General features: G+C 40.8%; 1 protein-coding gene across 3 annotated transcripts in view; it reads left to right on the top strand.

The window, feature by feature from the left end:
• The window catches only part of Nav2 (neuron navigator 2), a 379,403-nt gene that overhangs the window by 121,694 nt on the left and 245,371 nt on the right, over window positions 1-12,338 (top strand). For all 3 annotated transcript variants that reach the window (XM_090348005.1, XM_090348004.1, XM_090348003.1), the window contains exon 3: window positions 2,185-2,237. In XM_090348005.1, the coding sequence (XP_090204131.1) occupies window positions 2,185-2,237 (53 nt within the window). The remainder of the gene's footprint in view (window positions 1-2,184; window positions 2,238-12,338) is intronic.

Genomic DNA, 12,338 nt, shown 5'->3' with positions numbered 1-12,338 from the left:
CCTTGAGAAAGTCCAAGGCCAATGCTCAGGCCCAGAGCTCAAACCCCTAGACTGGCAAAAAAAAAAAAAGAAAGAAATCTGTTCTTGTGGACTTCACATGATGACAATATATATTCTGACTACTTGGCTTGAGCTGGTGAACTAAAGCACAGATGTCTATGACCTATCCCATCCCATTCCTTGGCCATCTTTTAGATGATTTTTATGGCACCTTTTTGGAGGAAAGACTTTCTATAATTCATATCCCAGTGTTTTGTATAAGCAGAGTTGAGAAAATGACATTTGAGTCTCTGAAGATGGAGATTTCTCCAGGTATGTCATAAATGTGAACATCTAATGCTTTTCTGGCAGGTGCTAAAGAAAGTGTAGATCAGGCTGAATCTATACTAACCAGGCTATGTCTGTTGATTAGATTTCTAAGCAATTTCCCATCTGAGCTTACTTTCTTGCTTTGCACTTGCCTCTCAAAGTAGAAACACTAGGGAAAAATAAATTCAATTTGAGATAATAGGGAGCTATATTTAGGTTAAGGTATTCTAAAATTTTGAAGGCTGAGGGAGGCTGGGAAATTTTGATTCTGTTATCCTATTCAGACAGTTTTAAATGCCTTTTCTTTTCATAGAAATTTTATCCATGCTATTCATTAAAATCTGTGTGGGTTAAGGATGAGGTGGAATTCAATTTTGCAAGCAATTTTAGAGCTCTTATGTGAAGAATAAACTTAACATGTCCACCAGGCTTTCACAGCTTGGTTAAGGGGAAGGAACAGAAAATGGGGAGTTACATATTAAATAATTAAGGCTAAACAGGGGCAGGTGTGGGGTGCTATGAGCGTACACCTGAATGTGCCTTGTTCTGTAGATGAGGCATGGGCATAGGTTCAAGGGGTTGAGGAGGGGGCTTGTGAATGCCTTATGGTAGGCAAATCCTTAATCCTTTACTGTGGAATCCTACTGAGTTTATGACCCTAGCTTATATGATGTCATCAAGAATATTTGGATTTTATATATTTTATGGATGAAGCAAATATATCAATATTTACACTGAGGTTAATAATATTACTAGAGAACACCTACTGGTATTTGTTTTACTAGTAGTGTATTATCTACTCATTGCTCCTATTCTGAAGTACGTAATATTAAGTACTATATTATACATGAGGTACCTGTCACCTAGAGAGGTTAAGTGATATGGCTAAGATCACACAGTTAGAGCTGGATACAGTTTGAATATCTACCTACAGAGTAGATATCTATCCTCAGGCAGCCATTTCATAGCTACTTTGACTGTATAAACACTACATACCTTTCTTTTTTCTTTCTTTTTTTAAAATAATTTTATTGTTACTATTAATGAGTTGTACAGAGGAGCTACAACTTCCTAAGTCAGGTAGTAAGTGCATTTCTTTTTCAGATGATGTCACCTCTTCCTTTGGTTTCCCTCAGTTTCATCTTGCCTTTCTTGTGTATCCTTCAACCCTCCCTATTGATATGTTGTGTGTGTGGGATCCATTCTTAAAATGAATTGCAACCATTATAAGACGTTGGGCCATTCCTCATCTTTGTCAGTACTTGAGTTCCTATTGATGCAATGCAACCACTTTCTTGTACTGTTCTCAGTAACTTAGTGCTATTTTGACTTCAAGCATGCATATTCCCTAATCTAATTTGGACTTGCTATGTGGTCTTGGTCAAGCCATTTTAGAATCTAATTCTTGCATTCCCATGGGCAACCATTTTGGGAATGGCATTAGAAGAAACAAACCTGACAGTATCTCTGGCTAAAGATTCCAGGAGCTGAGTTGTATCTGGACCCACTCTGCACTGTCCCATCTTTTGTAGAGGTTACTGTAACATTTGTTTCTTAGAGCTGAAAGCAGAATCACAGCTCACTCCATTTTCCAATCTCCAAATATTGCCACTTCATCCTATCATCGCAACACTGACATCAATGCAGTTGTCTCTGTTTTAAGTAATGACCTTGCCCCAGCTGTCCCTGGAGGCCGGTGGCTTGATGATTAAGTCCCAAAGCTTGCTTGATGCATGTCAGTATTTCACATGACTGTGTTGATTAGACAAACCTCAGTATGGGCCTTAGGTCTTGGTTGGCTTCAAATGTCCTGAGCATCACTACTGGCAGTGTCTCCTTGATGATTATTTTCCTGACATGTATTTCCTTTTACAGCAAATGAAAAGATTGAAGACATCAATGGCTGTCCAAAGAACAGATCCCAAATGGTGAGTCTTATGTGGGTAATGAATGTTTATGTTAGCAAGGCTTGCCTTGCTAACCATCCTGTAAAAACATTCACATCAGACACTCTGCTCTGAGGGATTATATTAATACACTAACAGCCATGCCCAAGTAGCTGTGCTTCGCTTCTCTGGCATTTGTTGAAATGGCTGTGATTTTTACGTAGATTGTGAGATAGTGAAAATGAAATATCATCTTTGCTTTTAGAACTGAAATATGCCAAGTAAGTTCAATTGCATTCATATTTAGAGAATGTACTGTGAGGGCTCAAAGTCCTGTTACAATTTTGGTTTGTGTGAGTGCTGAGATGAGGTGATAGTATCTTACTGGTCAGAAAAGGGGCATGTGATGTGATTGCTTTTAAAGGTTAGAATGATGTGAAATCAACACTGTGACAGTGAATGAAATGAACAGGCACAGCATAACCTTGGCAAATTGTATTCTTGATGGTGATGCATATAAGCTCTAATGTTATAGCTTTTAAAACTAAAAAAAATGAATCTTTAAAAATTTATAGAAATGGAGGTGTGGCTCAAGAGATGGAGTGCCAGCTGTGAACGATAAATCTATTTTGTTCTTTGGATGCATATTATTTTTTAAAATTCTTGATCATTGTAGAGAACGATGAATTGTGAAGCTCTAGGCAGATTTTTCACTTCCAGACACTTTTTCTGCATAAATATTTACAGTGTCTATTATCAGAATCTATAATTAATTCTATTAAGATCTAATATCTGTTTAAAACATGAAGGTAATAACTTAAGGCAATGATTTTGCTGGACATGCTTCTAGAATCTTAAAAAAAAGGAGTATAATTTGCTTCTATAACCACACCCCACCCTTTTTTAGTAGGCACAATTTGACAGGTTTCATGGAAATACCAAAGTGACTGACATTCCTTGAGTCTACTGTTTTATTTTCTAAATTGTTATCTTAAAGAGGTGGGTGGAAGGCTATCTTTTCTGACAACCTCTTTCATGAACCAAAGAAAAGAGGATAATTTTGCAGTTGATCTGAAGTAGGTATTTTTTTAAGTTGTTCTACTAAATGTTTTCTTTTCTTTTTCTTTTTTGACCCAAATGACAGTCATTCCTTCCACAGTATAGTCCCCAGGCAGACACTGCATAGCTACTTTGACTCTTGAAAAGCTTGGTTGCTATTTTTGCTAGCACTACTGCAGCTGTCTAGTCGAGAAAATTTGGATGACAGAAGAGTTAATTTTAGTGCAAGCATTTTCACACATGCAATTTTATCTTCACATGAAAGAGGTGTATTATTTCCCTGCAGAATGCATATGAGTGCATTTGTCCTGACCTATTATAATGTATATGTAGAAATGACATTTGAAAATAGTTGATCTTTCATTTGGCTCATTTGTATTTTGTGCGCCTTTTATTGGAGGCATTATTAAAGTTTACTTTTAAGCTTATAAAATATAATCTTAGATTCTTTTATGCCAATTGATTGTATATACAAATATGTAATAAATACTACCATTGCAGCAAAGCAGTTCTGTGCTTTCTCCGTAACTCTTTCAACTATGTTTTATTGTTCGTATATGTGTGTGTAGACTGTTTTTTTTCTTTTTTCAAGAATGCAAAAATATAAAATTCTATAATTGTGGTAATGAGTTCCAGCTTGGGGGTAAGGGAGGCAGACAAGGTCTGTGGCAAACCTAGGAGAAAAATAATTCAACAAACAGTATGTAAGTCCAAAATATGTAAGAACTTCCACCACAGTTGTGCTATTCTTTAGGAACTAAGAAGGATCATGATAAGGACAACAGGGTTATTGTCCTTTGTATTCAATATAAAATCGAAGCAAATGCATAATATACAGCTCATTAGGTCATGTAGGAAGTTGGGTATTGCTCTGGTTAATAGAATACCTACGTATGTTTATACGTGTTTGGATGTGAATGTGTATGTGTGTGTGCCTAGTCACAAGTATATAAAACATATTTACTCACAGAAAATGTTATTTGAAAGTATGGCACAATGTACAAGCCACAATGTCTAGATTTCTAGGTTAACTTCCCTGTGAGGTTGGATTTAGGATGATCAATGATGACCTTTTTTTTTTTTCTTGTTTGCCAAACATAGTTCATTTGGAGGAGAGGATATTGAGAGAGTAACAAACTCCCCCAAAATAATCTGTGTAGAGTTAATGTGTCACTACCTAAGAAAACAGATTATCTACCCAACAGTCTCTTTAATAGAACAAAAGCAACTGTTTCTGAGCAGAAGCTGAATGGGTGCCATCCCAGTTCTCAACAGGCTAATTCATTTCATCAGCTGGTCAGGGGGTAGTAGTCTGAGCTTTATAGGAGGAGCAAACCTGGAAGAGAGGACATTTTTTCCTCCCCTCTCACTTTTTCTCACACATTGGGTTGACTAGGAGTTCCAGTTTCTGCTCTAACTGGCCCAGCTGCAAGCTTTGCTCTTGTGTGTATGTGTTTGTATGCAGCACTCCTTGGGCTTGAACTCAGGACCTGGTCATTGTTCCCAAACTTTTGTGCTCAAGACTAGCACAGTATCTTTTGAGCCACAGTTCCTTTGTTTGTTTGTTTGTTTGTTTATTGCCAGTCTTGGGGCTTTTACTCAGGGCCTGAGCACTGTCCTTGGGCTTTCCTCAAGGCCAGTGCTCTACCACTTGAACCACAGCACCACTTCTAGCTTTTCTGTGTATGTGGTACAGAGGAATTGAATCTGGGTCTTCATGCATGCTAGACAAACACTCTACCACTAGGCCAAACTCCCAGCCCTTCTTGTTTATTTACTTTTTGTTGTTGTTTCATTGGTGATAAGAATTTCACAGACTTTTCTGCCAAAGCTGTCCTCAAACCACAAGCCTTAGATCTTAGCCTCCTGAGTGGCTAGGACTGCAGGGGTGAGCCACCAGCACCCAGCTGGGCTCTCTTTTTATGGGATAGAGAAATGAAAACATACATGTGTTTTTACATACTGGGATATAGGCTTGAAAATTTCAGAGCCACAGGAACCTAATGGGCATAGCATTGCATCCTGTTAGCCTATCAATCCGCAGTCACGGGATTTTATTAGTGTCTTTTCATATGGTCTGCTGTAGCTGCTGTAATACTAGCTACCTGCAGGTAGGAATTCAGGAGCCAGGTTGTGCAGTATTCATCAGCATCCATAACCTCAGTAGGACTGTGACTCTGACCATTAGGCAGAGAGAGAATGGCAGCAGTTTCTCTTTACTAGAATAACCCAGCCTCCACTTGATTTTGTGAGTTCACTGGCCTTGTTTCAGTCTGACTTTGATACTTTGGGGGCCAGATCCTTAGAGATGAAGCTTTAGAAATCATTCAGTCAAGCTCCTGCATCCCCTCTCTACCCCTTAAGTCTACTTGGCCCTTTATTTTATGTGTGCGTCAGACCTAGTTAAAATGTTTTGTCTGTGTCACATTGCTATGGCAACCTAGGAGCATCTTTTTGGCTTTCATGTGCTTTGTTCAGCAGAGTTATGGGTCAGTTTGGAAGGAAAAACATGGCCTGGAACTCAGCCACGGGGTGCTGGGCAGCCACTGAGTTTCTGATTCCCTTCTTGTACTTAGTGCATTGTGAGACAGTAGAGGCAATGGGTTAATGCCTGTGGAGTCTTGGAATACCCTGCAGCAAGAGGTCATTTTCTTGTTTGGTCATCATTATTTTAAGCTACTTGGCTTTCTGTCTTTGATTAGGGGAGGTGCAAAGTTCAGGAATCCTATTTGCCCTTTTGTCATAAGTCCCAGGCCTTGCTTTCCCCTTCAGTCAATCCTCTAGCAAAGTCCAAAGAGTGCAGCATCCCTCCTGGTCCTTGGAGGGACCAGGAGTTCTCCTGTCCAAGGAGTTCCCCTGCCTTCTTTCCTCAGTACACCTAAACAGAGGGCTGCCTGAGCCCAGGACCAACCAAGATGAGCTTAGCTCCTCTGCCATTCTGTGCACTTGAATTGATTGTTTGGTCTCGTGAAGCCTCATATTTTCTGTTCTATCAAGTAGGAATAACAATAACACATACCTCATGAAGTTTTTTGTTAGTACTGAGGCCATGAAAATGATGATAATTAATAATCATAATTAAAATGGGTGTAAAGTCATTCTAAAGTAGACAGTGTTTGCCTTGTGTCAGGTGCTGCTCAGACAGCTATGCAAACACCCTTAGTTCATGTTCCTGCAGCCCTGGAGGCAGGTGATCTTATTCTGTCTGTTCACCTGGTGAATGGGCATCACTTGATGATGAGGTTATTTCTTTAGTGGTTCTTTAGTTGTTCATAACTTCAAGGACTGTGTCCTTGAACTGAAAGCCAGTGATCTAAGAAAAGATACCAACTTTCTCTTCCCTAAATTGTAGGTTTGGGGGCCTTGCTATGTAGCATATAGCTCTATATGTTACTGTCTTTCCAGAAGTCCTCAGCTAACACTTGAGTTCCCGTGATAACTGGCATTTGTGCTTAGATCTAGGGCCAGGAAGTAGTTTCCCAACATCTAAGTGTTCTCCTCCTGCTCCCAAATAAAGTTCAATATGGACCATGTGTAGAATCACTGAGCGGCAAATCGCTGCAATGAGTAGGAGTGCATAGGCAAGAGCAGGCATCTTGGACCCCTGAAGAAGACCAGCACCTAGGACACGGTGTAGTGGAGATAGTAACACTAGCCCACAGACCTGGGTGTCAGGTGTCAGTTCTAATCCTCCTTCATTTTGTCATTGCTGTGGAAACAGACAGCTATCTTAGATCTTCTTTCTCTCCCTCGATCCCTCCTTCCTCCCTCCCCCCTTCCTCCCTCTCATCTCTAGAGGCTGCATAGCCTAACCTTGGAGCATATGGACCCTGAGGTCAACCGGTTATGACTCAGGGCTTAACCCCTGTGTTCTCCAGGAACCATTTTCTTTAATAAAAACACCAATAGTACTTGCCTTACAGTATCACTTTAAGAATTCCACAAGGTAGCCAGGCGCTGGTGGCTCAGGCCTGTAATTCTAGCTACTTTGAAAGCTGAGATCAAGGTTCAAAGCTAAATAAACCAGAAGTGGAGCTGCAGCTCAAATGGTAGAGTTCTAGCCTTGAGCACAAATGCTAAGGGACAGTGCCAGGCCTAAGACCAGTACAAGTGTACTCATGCACACACACACACACACACACACACACACACACACACACACACAAATTCTTTGGGATAATCTCAACACAGATGACATTTGAGAAGTGCTCCTGTTGATTTTTCAAGGTACTTGTTTTTACAGAAACATTCCCAGAGAATGATCGGCCCCACCTTTATGTATGGTGTGTGAGACAGTAGGGCCCAGGTGTATTTGTATACTGCATCTGTCCCATTTATTTGTGTATTACATCTGTCCAAATGATAGCATTGTTCTTCAAGGAAAAAAACCCAAGAATGATCTGAGGTACCAAATCAGTGTGATCAATCAGCCCCATTGACTCAGCCGTATTTAACAGTGGGATCTTGATAATTCACTGTTGTCAGTGTTTGATCTTCTCTTCTGATACACATGAAGACAACAGCATCTCACGACAGTTGTAAAATTGCACTCCCCAGGTGCCAGTTACCAAGAGCCCAAATAATGGTTGGATTCCCCACAGCAGTGCCCCTGAAGTATATGTTCAAGCATTATCTATATTTACATATTAAGACTGAGGATTTTTGGAGTCGCTTGGAGGAGAAAGAGTTGGAGCTCAAAGAGAAGTTTGTCCAGTTTCAGAGATTATGATGTTCACTCTGTATTGGAGAAGGGGCATAGTAAAAATACTTCCCACCTTACCTGTGCTTGTTTTGCTTGTTTATCTTCTGAGGAAACAGAAGACTCAATCTGGCTTAGCACAGAGTTAGCAAGAAGGGAAAGGGCTGAGTATTTCTGGGAAGGGCCTGAGTTGACCTGTTGATGGGAACTCACATATTGTCACAGAGCCGGTGGCCTCTAGTGAAAGGCAGCCTCTTGTAATGGCCTCCAGGAGCCCTGGCGCCAAGTACCTCCAGTCATGTTCTCCACAGAGCTTCCTAGGCCAGAAAAGGCCATCTGTGATGGGATCAGGTTTCTGGGCCCACTGACCTTGAGCCCTCCTCACAGCTGCCAGAAAGCCAGCTACATGCCTGGGGAGTGAATGAGATCCTTGGGCAGCTGAGTTGCCTCTGCCCTGGGCTCCTGAGCCTATTTTTACATGGCCCTAAGGGCACACACGTGTTACAGAACCAAGAAGGAATGAAGAAAAACTCAGGGCCATGAAGAGTTTAAAGCAAAGTGGAAAGAGTCAGGGCCAAGAGCAGCAGGAAACACCCATCGCTTCTCACCCAGGAGGGCCTACTACTGTTCCTGGCTGTGTTCCCATCATGGTTCTTCAAAGGTGGGAGAAACTTCTACCACTCTTTTCTTCACTCACATCTCAGGGTTTTTTTTTTAAACCCTGTTTTCCCATTTTTCTCTTGTCTTCTTGAGTAGAGGATTGAAGGTCTTTCAGCATTCAGTTACAGTCTTCTCACACTTAACCACTTGTCTCTGTACTCCAGCCATGCTGGATACTTTGAGGCATAACAGAGATACTAAACATGCCAACACCTTAGTAATTTTGATGTATATTATCTGGCCTTTCAGGGATGACCTCTTGCTTACCCTCTTCAGCTCTGTGTGACCTTCAATATAAGTCAAGCATTTCCTCCAGGAGCCCACCTAATTAAGTGGATGTCGTGGATGTCATCTTGTGTGTCTCCAAGTGTATTACACCTGCTTTATCATAACATACCCTCCTGCAGTTGTGTCTTTTACTCATTTTCTTGAAAGAGATACTACATCTCTCACCTGTGTATCCTAACACCTGTCACTGAGATGCCTGACACAACGTGTGGTTAGTAAATGCCAGATGGATAGATGAATAAGGAGGAACTGTCTCGAATGCGTTTGTAGCTCAGGGCTTGTCATGTACTGTTATTCTGGTTTCATTATCTGCGACTGAACAGTGATTTGGGCTTTGGGTTTGAAATTGGCAGTTTGTTATGGGATTTAAGGAATAAATATTTAGCACTGTGCTAGAAATGTCTTTTTCTTCTCTTATTTTCTTCCTTGGTTTATCAGATGACCCAGATAGGAAATGTGACTCATTTTAGCTTATTGAGTTCTTTCATATTGCTTGAAGTAAGCACATGTATCATCAGAACTACCAGAGATTAGTACTAAGAATAAAAATGCCAAACAGTGGCTCATTCCTGTAATCCTTGCTACTTAGGAGGCTGAGATCCAGCAGATTGCTATGTAAAGCCAGACTGGATACAAAATTCTGCAAAACCCTATCTCCAAATAACTAGCAAAAAGGCAAGGTAGAGTGTAGCTCAAAAAAACAGAGTGTAACCAAACTAGTGTAAGGCCCTAAATTCAAACCTGAGTTACCCTCCCATACATATGTATCTATAGATAAATAAATAGATAAATATATACATATATGTATAGACAGAGAGAGACAGGCAGACAGACAGACAGACAGTGAGAGAGAGAGAGAGAGAGAGAGAGAGAGAGAGAGAGAGAGAGAGAGAGGGAGGGAGAGGGAGAGGGAGAGGGAGAGGGAGAGGGAGGGAGGGGAGGTACTATTCTGAGTACTACACATGTTTGAAAGCATTTTATTCTCCAGACAACTCCAAGGAGGACTGTATTTTGCTCATTCAATTAAATGCTCACCTATATACTCACTTCATTTGATGTGCTCTGCCAGGGACTGCTGAGGGACACGCTGAAGAGCCCATCATCCCTTTATTCTGTTGTAGAGCCCTTGTCCCAGATTCTCTCTCAGGATGTGTGTATGTATGGGTGTGTGTATGTATGTATGTATGTATGTGCATATGTGTGTGCATGTGTACATGCTGATCCTAGGGTTTGAGCTCTAGGCCTAGGTGCTGTTCCTGAACTTTACTTCTCAAAGCTTAGTACTCTGCTACTTGAGTCACAGCTCCACTGGCTGTGTGTGTGTGTGTGTGTGTGTGTGTGTGTGTGTGTGTGTGCATGCGCATGCACACTTAATTGTAGAAAAGAGTCTCATGGGCTTCTCTGCTTGGCCTGGCTCTAAATCATGATCCTCAGATCTCAGTCTCCTAAGTAGCTAGGATTACTGATGTGAACCACCAGATCCCAGCTCTTTCATTATTTTTATGCAACAATCAACAGTAGACAACACACTATGTTCTAGACACTGTGTTTGACATTTTTACCTATATCAGCACTGTATTTTCACAACTTCTGACATAAGATATAAATGTTATTTCAATTTTACAATTGTGGAAACCAAAGCAGAGACTGGTTGAGTAACTTATCCAAGGTCACATAGCTAATAAGTAGCATTCAGAGGTTTGCGTACTAGAAACCTGGTTCTAGAGTTTATCTCTGTAATAACTGCATTACTCTTCATATAAGTATATTGATTAAAGGAAAAAATAAATGACTGTGATATGAAGGGTTATAGTACCCCCTCATGTAAGTGTTAATGGATGCACAGGATTCTTCTTGGGAAGAAGACTTGGTAAACAAGATAAACTTGAGGTAGGCAGACTCACTCTCTGCTGGGCAAGTACCTGAATCTTAAGTCCAACCTATATGTCACATATTTGTTACCAGTTGATCTGTGCAGCAACTGATTTTTTTCATGCTCAAAAATTGGTACTCCTGGCCGGGAGTTTAGCTTAGTGGTAGAGTGCTTGCCTAGCATGCACAGAGACCCAGGTTCGATTCCTCGGTACCACATACATAGAAAAAAGCCAGACGTGGTGCTGAGGCTCAAGTGGTACAGTGCTATTCTTGAGAAAGTCCAAGGACAGTGCTCAGGCCCTGAGCCCAAGCCCAGGACTGGCAAAAAAAAAAAAGTGGTACTCTTAGAGTAGGCTGAACAAAGTCTCCCACAATGATACCCTATTCTGATCCCTTGGACCTGCACCTGGGCATATTTTTTTCATCATATTATGATGTAACCTGACAAAAGAGGCTATACAACTCTGAGATAAGGATTGTAAAATTGGATTATTAACTGAGCAGATCCAATGCTCCATGTAAGAGAGAGGCTGTAAGTGATAGAGACTGGAATATTCTATGCTGTCAACTGTGAGGATGGAGGAATGGGGCATGAGCCAGGAAATACAGGGGCCTTCGACTGTAAAGAAGGGAACTACATTCTCTCCTGGAGCTTCCAGAATGGTCCAGCACTGTAACTCCTTGATTTTTTAACAAACTGAGACTAATTTTGGACGTGTGACCTCCAGAATGTAAGACACTATGTTGTTTTAAGCCATTCAATTTGTGGTTTTATTATATCAGCAACAGGAAATTAATACATTCTAGGAGTCAAGCATACCAACTCAATGAATCAGAAAAGAAGCTATCTGGATTTCAAGGCAGGGCCTCATTTGGCTGCTGCAAGCTCTGAGACTCTCAGTTTCCTTATCCTTGCTTCTGTTGTTAGTAGACACAGAAAGGAGCGTTCCATGTCTGCAGGCTCAGAGTAGGTTATTGTAGAAAGCCTGTGGAAGTCAAAGGTACAACAGTACCTTTTCAGAAGTAAGCTTATTTGTGGGCTGTCAGTATCATTTCATCTGAATAATTAGAAGTGAATATCAAGTCTTTTGCACCTCTTTGATGCAAATGTATACAGAGGATTACGTGCTCCTAACTCATGTATGTTAGTTTTGTTGTTGTTGTTTTGTTTTTGTTTTTTTGGTCAGTCATAGGACTTGAACTCAGGGCCTGGACATTGTCTCTGAGCTTTTTCTGTGCAAGGCTAGCATTCTACCATTTTAAGCCACAGTTCCATTTCCAGTTTTTAAGTGGTTCATTGGAGATTAAGAATCTCATAGACTTTCCTGCCTTGGCTGGCTTCAAACTACAGTCCTCAGCTCTCAACCTCCTCAGTAGCTAGGACTGCAGACAGGAGCCAGTGGAGTCTGCTCTTGTAAGCAATTCTATGAAAAATTTATCATATTTTTATGTTTTAGTTAATAACATCAGAGCCCTGTAATACAAGTAGCATATTTTTCCTTCTCTTTCAGTTCTATAAAAATATCCATATTCCCAGCACCTGGCACAGGAATAGGTATATT

Source organism: Megascapheus bottae, chromosome 16, assembly GCF_031878675.1.
Source record: "Megascapheus bottae isolate mThoBot1 chromosome 16, mThoBot2.hap1, whole genome shotgun sequence".
Taxonomy (NCBI): domain Eukaryota; kingdom Metazoa; phylum Chordata; class Mammalia; order Rodentia; family Geomyidae; genus Megascapheus; species Megascapheus bottae.
This window is presented reverse-complemented; position numbering and strand designations above follow the sequence as displayed.